Source organism: Sorghum bicolor, chromosome 9, assembly GCF_000003195.3.
Source record: "Sorghum bicolor cultivar BTx623 chromosome 9, Sorghum_bicolor_NCBIv3, whole genome shotgun sequence".
NCBI classification, from domain to species: Eukaryota; Viridiplantae; Streptophyta; class Magnoliopsida; order Poales; family Poaceae; genus Sorghum; species Sorghum bicolor.
In genome coordinates this window covers 55,897,575-55,907,829 of record NC_012878.2, presented here as the reverse complement: position 1 = coordinate 55,907,829, position 10,255 = coordinate 55,897,575, and the positions used below count along the sequence as shown (strand labels likewise).

Here is a 10,255-nt window from a genome sequence, read left to right as displayed (position 1 = left end):
CTGGCAATACCAGAAATACCGGTGTATCCGCCCATGCTATCGGGCTCATGTAGTACATGAATGAAGGCCGAAGGGCGGGAGCTTGAAAAGCGCCGAATCGTGGAGGCGGGGACAGAACACAGTGAAACGATTTTTGAGCCTGTTTTAATAGTGGGACCGAATTCAGATGTTTATAAAATTAGGGTCTATTTTGAACAAAGTAATGCAAAATAGAGGGAGGAATCAAGTACGGGAGTAGAACAGGTGTGTTATGGGGAAAACAAAGGAATGAAAAAAATTGAAAACTATCACTGTGTTCTTTGGTACTACTGTAACAGTACTTTTCAGCAAACAAATATTGTTTTTCTCTTATAATAAATTAGCATAAACCAAAGTAACGATGTTTGGATCATAAATGATTTTCCAAAACATATGGTGATGTTTTGAGAATGTTTCCGATAAGAATTTTATTATGTATACTAAATAAACAAATATGATTACTAAGGCTTTGTAATGTTATTGGATTCATCTTAATCCATGTGTGTTAGGGTAGTTCAAGCTTTACTCTAATACACTCTAATACATGTGGACTGGTATAAATTCGACTACATTCAAACAAGACCTAAGAGAAGATGTACTTGTATGTTGTCACAACCGAAATAGACTATTCTCTGCTGGATCAACATATCATAGCCAATGGGTCCACAATTTTGGTAGGAACCAGGTGACAGTGAGTGCAATTGTGCAAGCAGTGAGCTCATCCCTGAGCCTGATCGTTTGAGCTTATCTACCGAATTTGTAGATAATATTTTTCTCTCATAACAAATCAGCGAACAGTACTTTCAGCCAAGCGAACAGACAATTTGGAAGAAACTATGGAAGCTGAAGATTTTGCGAAAAATCAAAATCTTTGGATGGAGAGTTCTACATGGGGTTGTTCCTTGCTGGGCATGCAATACTTGCAAATAGACATATACCAATGTTGGAGGATGTCCAGCTTCCTTGTCAGATGTGAAGATATCAAGCATATGATGTTTCTGTGTGAGAAATCAAAAGAAGTGTGGATGCAGCTAGGGCTATGGAGCAAGATTGAAAACATTATGAGGGTTGACAGATCAGGTTCCATATCGTTAGAAAAAGTAATTCGATGGGGGATCAGTTAAGAACCTGAATGGTGTGGGGTTTGCGGAATTAATCATCACATGTAGCTGGTACTTGTGGTGGGAAAGAAGACAGATAGCTCATGGAGAGAATGTTCAAAGGACACACCGATCAGCTTTAGCTATTGCCACGCTTGCAACCAACTACATGTTGTCGATGAAGGTGCAAACTCCTGGACAGGTTAGCCACTGGAAAGAAATCTTATGGTAAACGTGGATGCATCTTTTGATCTGGTGATCGGAGGAGGTAGCACGTGAGTGATCATCAGGGATTGTTGGGGAAATTTTGTGGCGACATCCAACAATTTCATCTCCCATGTAGCTGATGTACATGTGGCGGAGGCGTATGCACTAAAGGATGGCCTGTTGTTGGCTAAAATCTTGGCGCAAGTAGGGTGATCGTTCAATGATATTGTTTGATGGTGGTTGAAACAACAGAGAACGGAGGATCTTTGGCAACTTCGGCGGCAGCGATTTATGATGAGTGCTATTCGTTATAGAGGGACTTCATCGATCTTTCCATCAAACAGTGTCGAGGATGTGAACTGAGTTAGGCATGATCTAGCTAGGCGAGCTTTTAATTTGAAAAATAATTGTATTTGGGTTGATGAGTCATTTAGATCATGAATCAATAAAGCTAGTTGTATGGCATTCCCTAACAAAAGTCATGAGACATGTTAAAGCAAAATTCTAATTAGTAGTATATTAATTAGCTAACATAAAAATGTGTGCGATTGCAACTTGAATTTTAGGCCAGTCTCAATGCATGTTTCATAGGAGTGTCATGCATATTAAATAGGATGTCACATAGGCAAAATTGCTGACTTGGCAGGGTCATTAAATAAATGAGTTTCATCAGAGAGAGAGGAGTTTCATCCCAACGAAACTCATATGGCTCAGTTACCTAGTTTATAGTCTTGGTAACTATATCATAAAACTATGCATTGAGACTGGTCTTATAGTCTAATTGACACTGGCAAGCAGGTCCCATTCATATATAGTATAGTACTTATCTTTGTCCATAGTGGCATATTAATTAGCTAAAAAATGTGTGTGATTGCAACTTGAATTTTATAGTCTATTTGAAAGTGGCATGCAGGTCACATTCACAGTATAGTACTTCTCTTTGTCCATGGTTAAATTGATTTATATAAAAATAGGATTAGGAGAAAAGACTTATCACCTCTGGCTAAGTTGTTGGATCATAATTGCTAGTTACTTGACGAGTGGTGTCATTTGGTTTACCAAGAGTAAACTAAACGATATTTTAGACCTGAGGATTGGGAGAACTATGGAAAAGACATGAGGATACATGTTGTTGGGTTGTTAATGTCTGAAGAGGAAATAGAGAGATAATGGATCATGCACATAAAAATTTTATTGATTTGATTTGAGACAAAGTTTTAGGAGCAGTTTCGTTGAGGGTCATATGCCACCACACCACAAACCGTGGCTCGCTACTTTTAATGAGGCCGCCACGTCTTTTTATAGTACCGAATCCGTCACACAGTGTGGCGATTGAAAAACCCGTCACCGCCACAACTCACTTCACTTTTAGCGTGGCCATATATGGTCAAGATCCAAACAACCTATTAAATTAGAAATTGATCCAACTGTTAACTTTATCCTCTCACTTCATCGTTTACAACTTCCCTCCCTCCTCCTCTCTCTCTCTCTCTCTCCCTCACCTTCTTCAACTCTCTCCCTCTCCCCATGCTCCATACACACACTTTGGATCGCAAATTCCCTGGCGTCGGCGTGCTTTGCCCTTTCACCGTCGTTACTCACAAACAAATCGATTGGTTTACACCGACAAGCACTGTACCCCAAAGAGCATTGAAGTCTCTTCATGTACGTACGGATCGATCGCGTTGCGAGTAGAAGACTCCACGGATTGGATCGATCGACATCGACCCACACGATCTGACTCCCGTTGGTTTGGTTCACGTGTGCCTGCGTTGTGCCATAAAGCATTGATGGCATCGTTGAAGGCCACGGATCGCGCCGCCCCCCCCCCCCCCCCCCCCCGCCGCCGGCCGCCCGCCCGCATGAGGAGCACGGAAAGCAATGAGTGACTGCCACTGCCAGACCCAGTTGGCGTTGGCAGGGGCCAGTGCCAGGGCAGCTTCCGTCCCGGCGTCCCCCCGTGGCAGAGTCGCAGTCGCAGGCAGGCAGGCAATGGCCAATGGGAGGTCAGGAAGCAAAGCGTACGCGCACGGCGTGCTCTCCTCGGCCAGCAAGGCAAGGATTGTTTTTGCTTGCCCCTGGTCCCTGCAAGGCTGCGACAGAAAGTCAAGACAGGAAGCCCATTTCCAAGGCGAGAATCCTGTGCTTGGACTCGACCATCACCGCTCCTCGCGTAGAAGAGTATACTCCTCCGTCGTTTTAAGTTTTCGTGGAACAAGGTTGATTCGATTTATAGAAAATACGTGCAATATTTGTATCTCTAAATAAATTTATTAAAAAACTAGACTTAAAGATCTTTCCAATAATACTAATTATGTACTATAAATATTAATATTTTTTATTGTATATTTAGTTAAACTTATTTTTCGGAAAGCGCAAACGATACTTATTTTGGGACGGAGGGAGTACGTACCATTCCAACTCTTTCAAACAGCTTTTAAAAAAATAAAGAACCACTCCCTCCATCCCACAAACTTGTCACTCTTAAAAATTTAATTAAAGCATGCATGATTAGTAAGGAGTATATCTTCAATTTGTTTGGAAATGTCGACAAATTTCCCTAAATCTTCACGGCATGGCCTGGCAACTCTAAGCTTATTAAACTAATCTTGCATTCATCTAAAAATAACATACAACTGATAAAAGACAGGTGCATGACTAGTGGAGGATGATGGCAGGACCCCTTTAGTTGGGCTTCTCAACTTGTTTTAACCAATATCATACGAAAAATATAGACGCTTAATGAATCAAAGAGAGTTTTCTACCATGGGTGCTCTCAACTCCTTCATTATTTGGTACTGAAACCAGCGGAGTCCATGGTTATTTGTTACTGAAATCAACGGGAGTCCATGACTTGGGACATCAGCAGTTGCAAAGAAATTTGTTGATCTCCATGAGTTTTCAAAACTCACTTCTAGTGTTTGATTTTTTTTTGGCAAGACTAGCAAACGTGCCTGTACATTGCACCGGAACCCAATACATATATGAATATGAATCGGACTTCCTATCATCGCTAGACTTAAGCTATTCTAGCTTGCATGGGTGCATGTGATGAGTCTAGACCACATATAGAGTATGAGATACATGAACATGATCAATACATATTGGAATAAGAGCTTCTATCCATCATTGCTAGATGCAAATTGTTCTAACTCGTATAAGTCAAGCAAAAAAAGTAGAACAAAAGAGACTCCCCACTATCTGGGTACAGTAAGAGTGAGATGGACAGAAAAATGAGATGTAATTTTGACTCTTTTATACTCCTATATGTCAACTCATATTTTTTCTACATTTGAGAAAAATCCAACCAATAGCGGGGAAATAACGCGGGTATCAATTGACCAAGCTGGAGGTTAAAGGATGTGGGGAATAATTAGGAGTAGGACAGTGTTCTCAATGCAATGTACAATAGAGAAAGTAGAAGTAGTTAGGACAATTTGTAAACAGTTCAAAAATCTTGATATAAAAATGCTTTATATTTTAGAGAAAAGATTTTGAAAATTGCTATGTCAATGGATTAGTTGAGTATACTTGTCTGCAAAACTAGACCCAATAAAATTTTATTTAAAATACAACTAATAAAATTCTTGAATTGTGATTTTTTAGAGCAAGTATTATAGTAGGCTGTAAGCCAGCTAAATGCTGAGGTGGAGGAGAGAGAGTAAAAGCGGGCTGTAAGCTTACAGCCGGCTCAGACACAAAAACCAAGAAAGACTGTGAGACAGACAAATGGGTCATGTATTAATAGTGATGATCTAACCATTATATGAGTGGGCTATAAAGAGGCTGTAAAGAAGTCTTACAGCCAGCTGGCTATTATAATACTTGCTCTTATAGCGTACGGACCGTGACAGCGTGCAGGCATATTCCAGCATCTCGCTGGCCTACAGGTGGGCCCAAAGGCACTCTCTCTCTCTCTCCCGCTCTTCCCCGCTCGCGACTGGCGGAGGCGGAGTCCAAACTCCAAACCAAACCGGCGCTTCCCCCCACGTCTTCTCGAGTTCCCACGCGCCTGCTATAAATCGCAGCCCTCAATCCCCACTCTTTTTTTATCCCCTCCTCCGCCATCCCCTCGCTCTCCCTCTCCCCTCAACCCAGCGCCCCCCCTACCCCGCCGCCGCTAGGGTTTCTCCTCCCCTCCCCGCCCACCCCCAAATCATCCCCGAAGCTTCCAGTGCCTCGCGCCGCAGCCATGAGCGACGGCAAGGACGCCCTCGACCTCTCCGCTATCGGCGCCGCCCTCCCCAACTCGGCCGGTTCGTTGCTTCGCCTCTCGATTTCTACTGCCGTTGTTGCTTGGGCGCGGTGCCTTTGTCTGATCGGTTTTCGGCGGTTCCGATGCAGAGCTCAGCGCGGAGGACAAGGCTCACCTTGTGGCGTCGATCAAGGTGAGTTTTCTATTGCATTCCTGGGCGGCGGTTCGCTGTTTTTTGTTGCAGTTTTGGCGGGCTTGTAGTTGGGTTGGGGCGGTTTTTGGGGATTTCACAGTGAGCCTGTGCTGATTCGGTGTTTTTTTTGCGCTTGTTTAGAACACGCTCGAGGGATTGGCGTCGCGGCATACCGACGTGCTCGAGAACCTCGAGCCCAAGGTCAGGAAGCGCGTCGAGAAGCTCAGGGAGATCCAGGTATAAAGTTGCTTGCACTTGTGGGACTATGATGTTGGTTTTGTGATAGTTTCTGCTGTTGTGGCATGCTTCGGTAGGGAGCTTTGTGTGGTCCTGCATCATTGTCTGTGTCTAATAAAGGATGCATTATGTGATTGTGTTTATACTTGTCATAATGGTAGGATGGTGTATGGTTGGTGTGCACTAGCACCAGCAATTGCAATCCTAATAGGAGCTAGGACACTGTTGGATCCTACTAATATTACTGGAGATTCTGGAGAAGTGCCAGCCACTGTGAATGTTTGTGTAACACATTGGATGATATTTATGATGCCTGGTTGTCAGCTCTAGATTTATTTTTGCCTATAGTTACTAACGAGCCTTTCGCTCCTGAATTCAAGGTGTATTTGGGATTTTGTTTGAGAATTTTGGAAGTAGTATGATACTGATACACATTATCTTTATAGATCTAACCATGTGAAAACCTTAGTTTAGATCGGAGTATCGGACAGAAGCTCTCTTATTATGCATGTGTCTAGACTCTAGACTGGGCTTACTTTGTGCAACATATTTCTGCTTTTCTGTCAAGCAGATCCATCGCTGATTGGTTTACCCACTTGGTTCTGTATTATATATATAGTAATCACTTGGACAATTTTTGAATTTATGCTCTAGATACAATTGCGGATAGTTCATTACCATTGTTTACTGTCTTCTAGGGCCAACACGATGAGCTTGAGGCAAAGTTTTTTGAGGAGAGAGCAGCTCTAGAAGCTAAGTATCAGAAGTTGTATGAACCACTTTACTCAAAGGTAAGCTTGTTCATGTCTTGATACAATGATGCCTCTGTATATGTTGTTCGGTTTTGTACTGTTGCTATTTTTTTCCAACTTCTGAACTGTTCTGAGAATTCATACGCCTATCATAGCAATAGACACTTTATTAGCATGTATGCAAAAGAAATGGATAGTATTCTGATGCTTCATAAAGTACAGGCATCCATTAACTATTGCTGCATACTATTTGATGCCATGAGCATGACCCATCTGATTGTTTTATTGGACCTGAAATTGACAGCGTTACGAAATTGTCAATGGTGTGGTCGAGGTTGAGGGTGTCACAGAAGAAAGTGCAGCTGAAACTCCTGCAGAGCAAAAGGGTGGAGATGAGACCTCTGCTGAGCCAAAAGGTGAACATAGTTTCCACCTGTATTAAGATCTCTTGTCTCCATTGGATAATGGAACTCTATTAAAGAACATACATATTCTCTTGACTTTTGTTTTGACTTCATTCACAATGCTTCCCTGCAGAAGAAAAAGGTGTACCAGCTTTCTGGCTTAATGCAATGAAGAATCATGAAATTCTAGCTGAGGAGGTGAAGTCTTGCATCTTTTTACTTTTTTTTTTTGTGTTCTGAGGGCCTTCGATACTTTGTGTTCATGTAATGCATTATTACACAAACCAGTCTTTTACTGTCTGTAAATAATTCTTGTCCTTCAATTTTCAGATCCAGGAGAGGGATGAGGAAGCTCTCAAGTACCTCAAGGACATCAAGTGGTACAGGATCAGTGAGCCGAAGGGCTTTAAGCTTGAATTTCACTTTGATACAAATCCGTTCTTCAAGAATTCAGTGCTTACAAAAACATATCACATGATTGATGAGGATGAACCAATTCTGGAGAAAGCCATTGGGTAATTATTAATATTTTCCTCTCGCGGAGTTAAGTTTTCTTTGGATGGATAGAAAGTATTATAATGCCTATGTTCATCAATTTCAGTACTGACATTGAATGGTACCCTGGGAAGTGCTTGACACAAAAGGTGCTAAAAAGGAAGCCACGGAAGGGGTCAAAGAACACTAAACCTATCACAAAAACTGAAGATTGTGAGAGCTTCTTCAACTTCTTCAGTCCACCTCAGGTCCCTGATGACGATGAGGAAATTGATGAGGATACAGTAAGTTTTTAACTTATATGTACCAGCTTTTATATGGTTAAACATGCATACAGGAACATGATTGAATTTGACTTAATGTTCCCTTTTCAATAGGCTGAACAGTTGCAGAACCAAATGGAGCAAGATTATGATATTGGGTATGCTGTTATATGTTCTGTATTATATGTAGTGGTTGCCCTCCTGTTACAGATAATGCTTCTGTGGTCAGGGGATTCGATCAATCTGTTGATGCACCAAGATTGAGAGTTTGTTTATTTGTTCTAAACTATCCTTTCTATATCTGCCAGATCTACCATCAGAGACAAGATTATCCCACATGCTGTCTCGTGGTTCACTGGAGAGGCTGCTCAAGATGAGGACTTTGAAGTTATGGATGGTGAGGATGACGATGACGAAGATGGTGATGATGACGAAGAAGACGAAGACGACGAGGATGAAGATGATGATGATTATGACACAAAGGTATGTAAACCTTTTTTTTCCTCTAATGAGGAATATCACTTCTACACCCTTTCCAGCTTCTGAGTATGTTTTGACATTTTTCTCTTTTCCTCTTTGGAACAGAAGACCAAGGGAACTGCTGGAGGGGAAGGGCAGCAGGGCGAACGACCTGCCGAGTGCAAGCAGCAGTAAGGTGGTGCGCATCGAATATTGGCAGGCATTGGTTGTGGAGCACTTAGTTTGGTTCTGCTTGATGCAATGTCATTGAGTTGGTTTTGTGGAGCCCTTGAGGGGGCACTTGTTGGTTTTATGGAATTGGCGGGGGGATTTTTCTGGGACATGGTGTTATATGTGGTAGTTTTGTCAGTTGCTGTATTGGGTATTCAGATATTATATATGTGGTCTTCTTATGCTTGGAGTGAAGATGGTTACCACCCTGGTATGTCTTACTGTGCATACCACTGGCATGGTGTGCTGTACTTTCATCAAGCGTGACGTGCCGCTGAGAAATTTTGCTCTAGGGGAAAGGCTAGCCTTTTGCCCAAAAATGTTTTGCGAATTGCATCTTGCACATGGTCTTGTATTTACCATTTTGTCCGTTGTTACACAATGACCTAGTCGTTCCAGACTCCATTTCAGCAGTTCCGAGTTTTGAAGGAAATTCAGCTCGGCAACTTATAGAAAGAAAATAAAGCGATTTGTGAAGTCCATTTTTTATCACGAACTATCGCTTAAGTCTGGTTTTGCCCATGAAATTGGAAATTGCTGACTTTGCTAGCCCTTCGTCTTCCTCTCCGGTATCCTCTTCTTGGCACCTTGGTACTAGATTCCCTCGGCTAGAATTGAACCCTAGGTTGAGTATCTGCGGAAAAGTGGAACCCTAGGTTTCCATTCGGCATCCTTGATATTATCTCGCCTAGAATGGAACCCTAGATTGAGTTCTGCGCCATGGCGTCCGCGAAGATGCACCATGGCGTCCGCGAATCTCTGCGCATTGTACTCTAAAACCTATCTTATCGCACTTCATCCACGGGCCCATGGGCCTCCACGACTCTAAAATCTATCTTATCGCACTTCAGCCACGGGCCCACGGGCCTCCACTCCTCACCGTTGTCGCTCTGCCTCTTAGTTAACTGGACAAAAATTCTGGTAATGCTACTTCTAGAGCGTCCGTCCGCATCGGACGGACCCACTCCACCGAGCGAACTAGGGAAGGGACCCGACGCGTCTCGTGGCTTCTTATCCACCCGACGCACCCGCTCGTCACTTTTTTCTCTGCGCGCCGTGGCTCCATCTTCGCTCGCTCCGCTCTGCTACTGCTTGCGCTGCCTTCGCTGCTGCTCACCAAGACGGAGGCACAGTCAGATCCAGCTCGCTTGTTCCCTCTCTCTTCCTCCCTTCTTCCCTCCCTCCGACCTCCATGTCACACGAAGAGGAGGGCGATGGCAGCGACTTCCAGCGAGCCGCACCATCCTTGCCTCCCTCCTCCTCTATGTGACCTCCGTGCCACCGAAGATGATCCTCTCTTCCCTCCTCTGCGACATCCATAGCCATCGGAGTGGGGGCCATGGCGGGCAGCTTCCAGTGAGCCGCGCACCCTCCCTCCCTCCCTGCTCTCGCATCTCGTGTGCTGTGACCTCCATGTGTGGCTCTGACGAGGTAGGTAGGGAGGGATCTAGATCTGAGGTCTCTCTCCCCCTTCTTTCTCCCACTGGACCCAGATCTGGCTCCCTCCTGCTGCACCTCCTCCTCCTCTTCTTCCCCTTCTAGATCTAAGGATTTTTGTGGTAGCTGGTGTTTCAGTGAGTCAGATCTCGTCGCTGTTTTGCAATGGTTCATTTTCAATGTTGCAACAGATGATGTGGAATGTTGCAACAGTATCTTTTTTAGTTGTTGCAACACGCATTTCTCTGATGTTGCAGAGCAATT

At 43.5% G+C, this 10,255-nt stretch overlaps 1 protein-coding gene across 1 annotated transcript; it reads left to right on the top strand.

Annotated features, from left to right (window-relative positions):
- Nucleotides 5,382–8,885, top strand: LOC110430348 (nucleosome assembly protein 1;2). Its single transcript, XM_021447944.1, has 11 exons — nucleotides 5,382–5,581; nucleotides 5,670–5,713; nucleotides 5,855–5,950; nucleotides 6,649–6,741; nucleotides 7,007–7,118; nucleotides 7,240–7,304; nucleotides 7,437–7,621; nucleotides 7,708–7,885; nucleotides 7,979–8,022; nucleotides 8,173–8,347; nucleotides 8,450–8,885. Exons 1-11 carry the CDS (start codon nucleotides 5,518–5,520, stop codon nucleotides 8,516–8,518), a joined length of 1,125 nt encoding a protein of 374 aa, XP_021303619.1. The 5' UTR covers nucleotides 5,382–5,517; the 3' UTR covers nucleotides 8,519–8,885.

Bases quoted from the DNA above. Each gene is read 5' to 3' on its own strand.
- LOC110430348 (XM_021447944.1), top strand. From the start codon at position 5,518: ATGAGCGACGGCAAGGACGCCCTCGACCTCTCCGCTATCGGCGCCGCC. The intron at 5,714-5,854 runs GTGAGTTTTCTA...GCGCTTGTTTAG, and splicing joins ACCTTGTGGCGTCGATCAAG to AACACGCTCGAGGGATTGGC. The intron at 5,951-6,648 runs GTATAAAGTTGC...ACTGTCTTCTAG, and splicing joins AGAAGCTCAGGGAGATCCAG to GGCCAACACGATGAGCTTGA.